The sequence below is a fragment of the Dendrobates tinctorius genome, unplaced genomic scaffold (genome assembly GCF_039654945.1).
Source record: "Dendrobates tinctorius isolate UK_male_01 unplaced genomic scaffold, ASM3965494v1 ptg000186l, whole genome shotgun sequence".
In the NCBI taxonomy this organism is placed as follows: Eukaryota; Metazoa; Chordata; class Amphibia; order Anura; family Dendrobatidae; genus Dendrobates; species Dendrobates tinctorius.
The window spans coordinates 461,495-472,987 of record NW_027361853.1 but is presented as its reverse complement, the minus strand read 5'-3'; the positions used below and the strand labels follow the sequence as shown (position 1 = coordinate 472,987).

Genomic DNA, 11,493 nt, shown 5'->3' with positions numbered 1-11,493 from the left:
TTTTTTATATTGATAGATCGGGCGATTCGGAGCACGGCAATACAAAGTATGTATATGTTTGATTTTTTGTTTAAACTTTTTTTTTTTGGCATGCTTCAATAGTCTCCATGAGAGACTAGAAGCTGCCATACCCCGACCAGCTCTGCTACATACAGGCAATGACCAGGTCACATGTATGTAGCAGAATTGCTGACTTGCTAGGAGCGTCGACCACCAGGCGGCGCTCATAGCAATCCGGCATTGACAACCAGATGTCTCCAGGAGACATCTGGTTGTCATGCCAACCCTTCGGCGACCCGCGATCACCTGACCGGGGGGAGGGTGGGTCACTGATGGGCGGTTTTCTGGCGTGATTGACGAAATCGCATGTTAAATGCCGCTGTCCAACTTTGACAGTGGCATTTAACAGGTTAATAGCCACGGGTGGATCGTGATTCCATTTGCAGATGTTCCGGGCACATATCAGCTGTTCAAAACAGCTGACATGTATCGGGAAAGATCTGGGCTCACCGTCGGAGTCCACATCAAAGGGGGGACACACACGACATGCGCATTACATGTATGGTGCATGTCATGAAGGGGTTAAAGTGGTTTCCATTGCTCAAACAACCCCTTCTCGATCAGCATTTTTACCTCCAGTAAAATAACACTTATACTTGCCTCCAGTGCCATTGCAGCAGTGTCAACACTTGCATCTTGCTAGCCCTGTGTTTAAGAACTGGATTTACTCTACCCCCCTTTGGAAGTATATCAAGAGGAAGTGAGCAGCCATCCGCATCTCTGACTTCCTTTTGAAGTCCAATTTATGCAAAGGTGGGGAGCGTAAAGTCAGCGCTGACAACAATGTGACACAAGTGCAACTATAAATTGTTATTTTACTGTGGGCAAACATGCTTGATTAGGGTTGTCCGGGTAATGAATAACAAATAGATGCAGGGCAAAAGGCGGGGAGGTGCTGTAGACCTGCCTATCCGTAAAGGTTCTTGAGTGGCTCTATCCACGGCAACTTCTCATCGCCTGCTGCCCTGGAGGAATCGGTCTCCCCTGAATGAGCCTATAGGTAGAGGCAAGGTGGCAGGGAGAGGACATCAAGGGCCCCCGTCTGAATAGTCTCCGGTGCAGCTCAGTCCCCAGCAACATTTAAAATATGTTTTTGACTCAAACAGTGCCACGTTTCAGTGTCAGACCTACCGGGCTGAGATCATACAGCTAGTGTCTGATGCACGCTACCCGTGGACTGGGTAGCATATATCAGCTGTCAGGTTCACTTTAATAATGGTCCCACTTCTGCTGTCAAAACGAAGCCCTAGGATTCACAAAACCTCCAAGAGCCATCCTGTGGTATTTGGTACCAAGACGTTATTATCAATGCTTTCCATATTATATTGAGACTTAAGAAACTCAGAGGCAAAAGTAAAAACCTTGAACTCTCAATAGTTCAAAACTTTCCTGAAAAAAGTTTGCAGTGGCAGAGGGCATTATTCTGCTAAAAGAGGCTACTGTTATAGAATAGTTTAGCTATGAAGTATAGGGCGTCACCTGTCAGTTTAACCCCTAAGGGTGGTTTGCATGTTAATGCCGGGCCAATTTTTACAATTCTGACCACTGTCCCTTTATGAGGTAATAACTCTGAAACGCTTCCATGGATCCTGGTGATTCTGACATTGTTTTCTCGTGACATATTGTACTTCATGTTAGTGGTAAAAATTTCATTCAAATAACTTGCGTTTATTTGTGAAAAAAACGCAAAATTTTAAAAATTTTCGCCAAATTTCCAACTTTGAGTTTTTATGCCCTTAAATCACAGAGATACGGCACACAAAAAAACTTAAGTAACATTTCCCACATGTTTACTTCACATCAGCACAATTTTGGAATTTTTTTTGTTAGGAAGTTAAGGGTTAAAACTTGACCAGCGATTTCTCATTTTTGCAACACCATTTTATTTTTACGGACCACATCATATTTGAAGCCACTTTGAGGGGTCTATATGACAGAAAATACCCAAAAGTGACACCATTCTAAAAACTGCACCCCTTAAGGTGCTCAAAACCACATTCAAGAAGTTTATTAACCCTTCAGGTGCGTCACAGGAATTTTTTGAATATTTAAAAAAAATAATTAACATTTAACTTTTTTTTCACAAAAAAATACTTCAGGTTCATTTTTTTTAATTTTACCAAGGGTAACAGGAGAAATTGGCCTGCAAAAGTTATTGTGCAATTTGTAGTGAGTACGCTGATACCTGATATGTGGGGGGGAACCACTGTTTCGGGGCATGGCAGAGCTCAGAAGGGAAGGAGTGTTGTTTGACTTTTTCAATGCAAAATTGGCTGGAATTCAGATCGGACGCCATGTCACGTTTGGAGAGCCCCTGATGTACCTAAACAGTGGAAACCCCCCACAAGTGACCCCATTTTGAAAACTAGACCCCCCCAAGGAACTTATCTAGATATGTGGTGAGAACTTTGAACCCCCAAGGGCTTCACAGAAGTTTATAACGTACAGCCGTACAATTAAAAAAATCATTTTTTCCACAAAAATCTTTTCACCCTCAATTCTTATTTTTCCAAGGGTAACAGGACCCAAAACAGTGAAAACCCCCAACAAATGACACCATTTTGGAAACTAGACCCCCTAAGGAACTTATCTAGATGTGTGTTGAGCACTTTGAACCCCCAAGGGCTTCACAGAAGTTTATAACGCCCGGGCATGAAAATAAAAAAAATTGTATTTCCACAAACATGATCTTTTAGTCACCAATTTTTTTTATTTTCCCAAGGGTACCAGGAGAAATTGGACCCCAAAAGTTGTTGTCCAGTTTGTCCTGAGTACACCGATACCCCATATGTGGGAGAAAACTACTGTATGGGCACAGGTCGGGGCTCGGAAGGGAAGTAGTGACGTTTTGGAATGCAGACTTTGATGGAATGGTCTGTGGGTGTCATGTTGCTTTTGGAGAGCCCCTGATGTACCTAAACAGTGGAAGCCCCCCACAAGTTACCCCATTTTGGAAACTAGACCCCCTAAGGAACTTATCTAGATGTGTGGTGAGCACTTTGAACCCCCCCAGTGCTTCACAGAAATTTATAACGCCCGGGCGTGAAAATAAAAATATTTTTTCCCCACAAAAATGATATTTTTGCCCCCAATTTTTTTTTTCCTAAGGGTAACAGGAGAAATTGGACCCCAAAAGTTGTTTTGCAATTTGTCCTGAGTAGGCTGATACTCCATATGAGGGGGTAAAACACTGTTTGGGCGCATGGCAGAGCTTGGAAGTGAAGGAGCACCATTTGACTTTTTCAACACAGAACTGGCTGGAATTGAGATCGGACGCCATGTTGCATTTGGAGAGCACCTGATGTGCCCAAACAGTGGAAACCCCCAATTCTAACTCCAACCCTAACCCCAACACACCCCTAACCCTAATCTCAGCTCTAACCCTAGCCCCAACTCTAATGGGAAAATGGAAATAAATACATTTTTTTAATTTTATTATTTTTCCCTAACTAAGGGGGTGATAATGGGGGGTTTGATTTACGATTTATGGCGGTTTTTATGTTTGGCAGCTGTCGCACGGTAAAAGACGCTTTTTATTGTAAAAATAGTTTATGCATCACCACATATTGAGCTATAATTTTTCCGTATTTTGACCCACTGAGTTATGTGAGGTCTTATTTTTTGCGGGATGAGTTGACGTTTTTATTGGTATCATTTTTGGGCACGTGACATCTTTTGATCGCTTTTTAATCCGATTTTTGGGACGCAGAATGAACAAATACCAGCGTTTCATGAATTTCTTTTGGGGGGTGCGTTTACACCGTTCCACGTGCGATAAAATTGATAAAGCGGTTTTATTCTTCGGGTCAGTACGGTTACAGCGATACCTCATTTAGGTCGTTTATATTTTGGCGCTTTTATGCAATGAAAACAATTTTATATAAAAAATAATTATTTTTGCATCGCTTTATTCTGCGAGCTGTAACTATTTTTTTTCTGATGCTGCTGTGTGGTGGCTCGTTTTGTCTTTTTGATCACGCGTTATTGCACTTTTTGTTCGGCAGTATGATAATAAATTTATTTTTTAAGGGGTTCGCTAAAGGGGTTAACTAATGGGACAGTTTTATACGGCGGGTCGTTACAGACGTGGCGATACCAAATGTGTGTACCTTATTTTTTTTATTATTATTTCCAAAAAATGAATTAAGGAATATATATGTTTTTTTTTAAATTATTTTTACACCAGTGCTGCACATTGCGCTGCCGTGGGGGGGCTCAGGGAAGCACGGAGGGAGCCCCCTCCCTGCCGATGCTTCCCTTTAACCCCCGGTACACCGCGATCGTATTTGATCGCGGTGTGCAAGGGGTTAACGTGTCGGGGGCGGTCCGTGACCGCCCCTGACACATTGTGCCGGGTGTCAGCTGTGATAATCAGCTGACACCCGGCCGCAATCAGCGGCGCTCACAACGTGGGCGCCGCTGATCGCTGTGACGTACTATCCCGTCCTGGGAATAAAGTCCCAGGGCACATGGATGGGATAGTACGTCACATGGCAGTAAGGGGTTAAGGGAGCAGGCAAAGGGTACTCGCCTAGTCATACGAGATGCATACTCCCCACCTGGCTTCTAAAAGAATATTTTTGCTGATATACTGCGGCACTTCAGAGTAACACATACATGGCTGCAAGAACATAGTGTTTGATTCATGCAATCTGTGGTGCAGGGAGCTTGAATCTATCGTAATGGCAGTTAAATGGAACATGCCAAGATGTCAGTTCCCATCTTCCGCAACACATGATCGCGAGATACCGATGGGTTCCCTTGTCAGTGGGGGCCTATTGAAAGCCTCATGGTACACCTGTAAAGCCTAGTCACAGGCTGAGCTTCATATGAGATTGTGATCTATTATACTGCAATAATGTGGTATTGTAATATACAGTACAAGAGGTCAAACGATAACAGGTTCAAGGCCCTTAAGGGGGACAAAAACAAAAAAGTCAGATGGACCCCCTTTGCAGTCATTACGTTTCTGTCTGCAGTCAGGTCCTACTCAGCTGTTATTGGCCATAAACTTGATTTGCTCTGAACTCGTTTAAAGCTTTAAACATATGCATGGCCAATCCAAATCCAGTCATCCGAGCATGCGTTTTCTTGAAAGTAAAACAAACATTTCCTCAGCAGAAAATTTATTGTCACCGGTCTCAGTTACAGCTGACATTTTATTACAATTATTACCAGTTAACAAAGGCTAAAACTTAAAATATGGTACAAATAACAAATGTTAGCCTTTCCTGGTATAAGGCATGTTAAAGATATAAGTCAGACAGTCTGAGAAATAAGCGCTCACCAAAAATCACAAAACTATAAAGTTAAAATAACGTAAGACAATACATTAAAATATATTACACAGATGTGCTGTGAGACCTATAAAGCAAGAATGCATACAGATGGAAGTAGCTGCTTCGTCCTGTAACTTATAGGTGTTATAGTCTGTGCTTTCAAATTCCATGCAAAAATCTAGATGGCAAGAAATTCCATTAAATCATCACTGGTAAGGCTAGTTTCACACTAGCGTTAGGAGGCGCAGTGCACGGCCGGCGTGCAGCTCCGCCCCCTGCCACGCCCCTCCAGTCAGCTACTCTTATGGGCGCATGACGCTGCATGCGACCTGCGTACCCCATCGTTAGCATTGGGTACGCAGGCCGTGTGATGGTATGATTTTGACGGCGCATGCGCCCTTTTGACAGTGCGCCGAGCACACAAAAAAACACGGTCAGTTTGGCGCACGTCGGCACAACGTCAAAAGGGCACATGCACCGTCAAAATCATACCAGCGCACGGCCTGCGTACCCAATGCTAACGATAGGGTACGCAGGTCGCATGCAGCGTCATGCGCCCATAGGAGGAGCTAACCGGAGGAGGCGCGGCAGGGTGCGGAGCTGCACGGCGGCTGTGCGGTGCGCCTCCTAACGCTAGTGTGAAACTAGCCTTACAAGCATCAGACACAAGTAATTTACACTTGAGAGTAAAATATTTTAATGACAATTGTGAATTTAAGATGGTCAAGATCATACGTCCCGGGCAATTCTGCAACATTAGATAACAGATTAGAGGTGTATAGTATCCGTCCAAATTCCTATTAAAGATGCTTTGTGGGGAAAAACAAGCTCAGTAACAATAAATAAGCCACTATACAATCGTACGATAATCTGCACTACCCCTGCTTTCATTCAGTTTAAATCTACTTAAATAGTTTTCAATTTACATTTAAAATTTCACATATCGAAAAAAAAAAAACGTTAACTCCTCTCGATACAACCTGAGAAAACAAAACACCAAAGATTAATATAAGACATAAGTTGGTGCAATCTCTTCTACCAAGGAATTAAAATATTACTAAAAAAATAAAAATCATAAGACCTGAATCAAACCATTGAAATCATAAATTGAAACCTCACATTAGCTATTAGCTGAAGAAACTAAAAATTCAGGTGAATACTGAGAAGTTAAAGTCTCCCAAAAAAAAGTCAAGCTACATTACCCGTCTATACAGTAGAATCTAAGAAGACTGATAATTAAGCAATCTTCAAGTTTTTTGTGTGTGTTCGCATACAGATGGTCCCAGTCATGCACGACAACCTATGAGGAAAGGATTAAGCTTCCAGCTCGGAGGCATGGAAACAAAATTAAGGTCATAGGTTCTAATCTGTCTTCCAATCACATCAAAGTCATTCATGACCAAAATAAAATGTAGAACAGAAAGTCAATAACCGCTTTCACCGGCTCCTGAATACTACAGGACACACCAACTCCAAAACCATTCCTAACAGCGACATATCAAGCATACAAGGTGCTGCTTCTTAAAAAAAAAAAAAAAAAAAAAAAATATTCGGGTCCATTGACTAGCATGTTATCTAGCATGTAAACAAAAGCTTGAGACCAGCCTTACAAGTCTAAGGGCTTGGTAGCCGGCAGGAAAGTCACTCTTGCTATTGGGTTCTTTGGCGATCCTCGGTAGCGACTATGATCCCTACCAGACAGCATGCGCATGGAGTTATTATTGGGCGTACTAGCAGAAGGATCAGATTTCTTGCATGAAGGTTGGGATAGATCCTGATTGGTCACATCTTCCAGCACAGTTTTTTGCATGTTTGCGTTGAGATTGCGAGATCTGGGCGTGTTCAGTACATGCGGTTTTGGAATCCTAAAGTTACCTCGAAAAGAATGAATACTACTAGAATGATCCACCGAAGGTTCCAGTCTACTGCCATTGCTTAAAAGCCTTTCAGATGACAACGATCCATCGAAGCTAACGGCTTTTACCATTGGTGAGCGAGCAGAGTTGTCCTTTTTCTGTCTGTTGTCCACTTGGGCGTTTACCCCAGACATGGAATTTATGCGCCGGACAGACTGCCGTACGGGTGTACGCTCCAATTTGATGGGCGACTTCAGTTTCTGGAAAGCCCCGTGATCGCTTAGGCAAAGTTTATTGAAGTGCTGTATGTGATCAGACACTCTGCTGGTTCTACGATGTGTCTTAGGTGGGGGAACTTGACAACACGTTAATACAGATGGGATGGACGCTGCCTTTTGCAGTACAGGCTCAGATACTGCCCTTGTGTCATGTAAATTAGTAACGGGACAGACCGACTTACTTATATTACAAAGTTCATCCATACTGCTTTCTTCTTTGTGCTGCACAAACACACAGTCACCAATACAGTCATTATCCTCCACGATCTTCAATAAAACGTCAGAAGATTGAGCAATGATCTCCAAGTCAATGCCTTGTGTATTTAATTCCCTTTCACCAGTTTCTTCTTCTATACACAACACTTCATCAGATGTACTTTCGTCATTGACAGTAATCTGCTCGCAGGCCAAGCTGGAATCCCGAGCTGCCTTAACAAGAGGATCACAAAGAACTTCAGGAAAGTCTTCTACATCTGGAGACTTCCAACATTCAACAACCATATGTAGATCGCTTCCAGATTCTGTAAATGCCTTTGTGATCATCTGTAGAGTGTTCTGTACTTTACTCTCTCCTTCCTCGCAGAGAGAGCTATTCGGGGGTTCCTCAGAACTTCCTGCAGGAGACATGAACTGTTTGGGCATGGCCGGGGGCTTCCCAGTCACAAGGACAGGCTGCTCAGAAGCGCAGTTTTCACCATGGAAGTATCCAGTTGTCGAAGTCTTGTCACACAACTCAGTAACAGGAAGAGGTCCAGTCCAAGACATACGATGACTAGACTTATCAGGTTTCTTGGGGGTTAATAAGTTATCTTCCGATTTACTTATCTGTTTTGAGCCTGCAAAGAAGAAAGTAGAATGTCATGAGCTACAGCGGAAAATAACCTAGAAGATAAATTTCATTTTTTTTGTATAGAATTAAAACCATTAAATGAATATTTCTAATATAAAACTTACAGCTTTAAAAGTGTTGTTTACATGAATTGTGCTCAGAAGCATATATATCAGTATATAATATTTTGTAAGAATTTCTCTTTATTTAGTAAAGTGTCTGGATCTTCAGATGTCAGTATTTGGCCTCAGAACTACCATTTATCTTATGTGTCACAAATATTGATAAAAAGGTAATACTCTGAACCTTATGTGGTCAAGACACAATTTACAAGAAAGTGTAAAGGTTACAAAAAAAAGAAAATACAACAATAGTACATAGCTGATTAACTTGGGTGTCTACAGAAATTTTTATAGGTCTCAACATTGGTCATTTTTCTTTATTCATTTTACTTATATAGCACCATTAATTGCACAGCACTTTACAGACATCATCACTGTCTCCAGTAGGGCTCACAATCATTATATTAAGCGTGGGAAGAAAACGGAGGTAGGGATTATAGTCTAGGATCCTGGCACTGATAGTGCTAACCACTGAGCAACCGTGCTGTCTATATCCAGCATGTTGGAAAATTTGTTTGCTACAATCAGAAGCATTTTCTACAACGTCAATATGGCCCAGTTCTTACAGATCAAATATTTGGTAGATGAATTGGCCTTATAGACTGGTTAACATCTGAAAAGAATGGTAAGAGATATTCCACCTTTTGAAATTCATCAGCCCTTGATGAACTACAGCAGCCAGAGACCCAAAATGCTTGGTGCTGTCCAAAAAGTAATGAATAATGCCCCACTTGTGAAATAGTGGAGGAAATGTTCTTTATCCCCTTGGGAGGTCCAAGGGTATCATCCAGGTCACCAGACAAAGCAACAAGCTTGCCGCTTCCAAATCTCATTTTATGTACAGTTTATCCAAAATTAAGACCTTAACCCTTGGGTTAAGTCAAAGAAAAGTTCTAGCAACATAAACATGCTGATTTTGCTTCTGTTGTACATTACAATGATAATACCGTTTGCTCATTTCACATTTAGTAAACTGAGCTGTTCAAAAGGCATATGAGGCGTTTTTCCTAAGGCTGCAATGTGATCCTTTATAAGTCAAGACCATAATGTATTTCATTATTTAGAACTGGAACATAAAGAAATAGGTACTCTATAGTCACGTGATCACAATACTCCCAAGTCACTCCCCTTTAATACTGAAGCTAAACCTGGATGCGGGAGCCCGTCTCTTACCTGTACTTACAAAGGGACTGTCAACTGGTGAAGGAACATCAGTCTTGCTCCCAGAAATATTCAATTCTTGAGACTTTGCAAGCCTCCAGCCAATGCTTTGGGATCGGCTACTGGCAGAAAATCCAGCGCTCTGGGAAGAAGCCAAAAAAAATGTGATTTTACAAAAGTTTTAATCTAACAAAAACCTGTTTCTGTAGGCCGTACTGTAATCCACATTTGAAGCTTTTGGGTAACAAGATTTAGATGCATAGGGGTGTAACTGTGGGTAATGTCATCCCCTGCCTCCACCGATTGAAATTTCATACCAGTGCCGCAGATTGATGTCCCAGCGCTCTTTAATAAAATCACACTGCTGTCACCGTATGCATAGATTAAGATCTCAGCTAAATTATCTCTAAAGGACGTCATTGAGCCAAGATCTCAATGTCCGCTTGCGCCACCACCTGCACCATTTTATTGCCCGCGGCAAGGACGGCGCTGGTGTGAAATTTGAAGCAAGTCACTCAAAGCAGTGAACCGTCATATAGACACCAGAAGCAGGATGAGGGGCTGGCAGAAGTAGCCGAATACCAAGCCCCATGTCTCTCCACTATATCTTATTACTTGAAACGTGGATTAAAAAAGAACCAAAGAGGACTTCACTAAAGTATCAATTTAATCTGAACAGTGCCATTACAGCCATGCCTTTTATTTACCTAGCAAAATCACACCGACAGGTTTTCTTTAAAGTTTGTACACTGATGCATACACACTAGAATATAATCAGCTCCTAGGAGGATACCCTACGCTGTACAGTATGTAGGTTCTCCTAACATGTCGGGTTTAGCAAACACTTGGATTCCTCATAATACATTTTGGATCTTCTCCTAGCCTTTTTTTTTTTTCTTCATTCATCTGGAAATCATTCTTCCTGGAAATCTAGGAATTTATTGGGAGTCATTTCTTTTCTGGCAAAGACAATCTGACCAATTTTGTGCCGGCAGTGTCAGGCTAACTGGGGAAAGAACCTGTTGGAAAGGTTTTACAAAGTAAAGGGATAACTGGTGTGTACGATTACCAGCGGTAGACGGCACACTGAAGAGTAATTTGGGTGCAGCTATACGATTATGCCACAACGGCTACAATTAGAGCGGAGTGTGCCACTGTCAATTACACCTGCAAAGTCCAAGATATCTCTTTTCTCTATTAAGAACATCAGTGTTTTGAAACATTTCTACAGACCATTATTAAAAGGGGGGTCCATTTATGGCGTCTCCTCAGTATAGGCTCAAAAACTTGAAATCTGGGGATGCAACCATCAGCAAGCCATAAATTAGTATAGCGAGATGTACTTTCTCCTGTCATATGCCATAAATGTCTCCAATGGGAATACTGTGCTAACCTAATTTTCTAATTCATACATAAAAGACAACACGTGAGATATAAATCCAGTGTTCTGTTTTACGCCTAGACTTACCACATCCTTGTTACTTCTTCCTAGATTGAATCTTAGACGAAGCGACCGGCGCACCATCTCTGTACGACTTATTTTAGGAGAAAAGCAACCAGTTTTTCCTGATTCCACTCTGACAAACGGAAAAAAAAGTGCCCATATATTAACAAATTCCCATAAATGCATTAAAATACCTTTAAAGAACAGTACAAACTAGTTAGCAAAAAAATGTATATACAGTATATACATATGTATGTACACTGGGTGCAGAATTATTAGGCAAATGAGTATTTTGATCACATCATCCTTTTCATACATGTTGTCCTACTCCAAGCTGTATAGGCTTGAAAGCCAACTGCCAATTATGTAAATCAGGTGATTTGCATCTCTGTAATGAGGAGGGGTGTTGTCTAATGACATCAACACCCTATATAAGTTGTGCTTAATTATTAGGCAACTTCCTT

At 41.6% G+C, this 11,493-nt stretch overlaps 1 protein-coding gene across 3 annotated transcripts in view; it reads right to left on the bottom strand.

Annotated features, from left to right (window-relative positions):
- Window positions 1–6,019: 6,019 nt before the first annotated feature.
- Window positions 6,020–11,493, bottom strand: part of ARHGAP11A (Rho GTPase activating protein 11A) — a 35,944-nt gene continuing 30,470 nt past the window's right edge. For all 3 annotated transcript variants that reach the window (XM_073552145.1, XM_073552146.1, XM_073552147.1), the window contains 3 exons: window positions 11,054–11,162; window positions 9,598–9,727; window positions 6,020–8,309 (listed from right to left, as the gene is read on the bottom strand). In XM_073552145.1, the coding sequence (XP_073408246.1) occupies window positions 6,946–8,309; window positions 9,598–9,727; window positions 11,054–11,162 (1,603 nt within the window). In that variant the 3' untranslated portion in view covers window positions 6,020–6,945. The remainder of the gene's footprint in view (window positions 8,310–9,597; window positions 9,728–11,053; window positions 11,163–11,493) is intronic.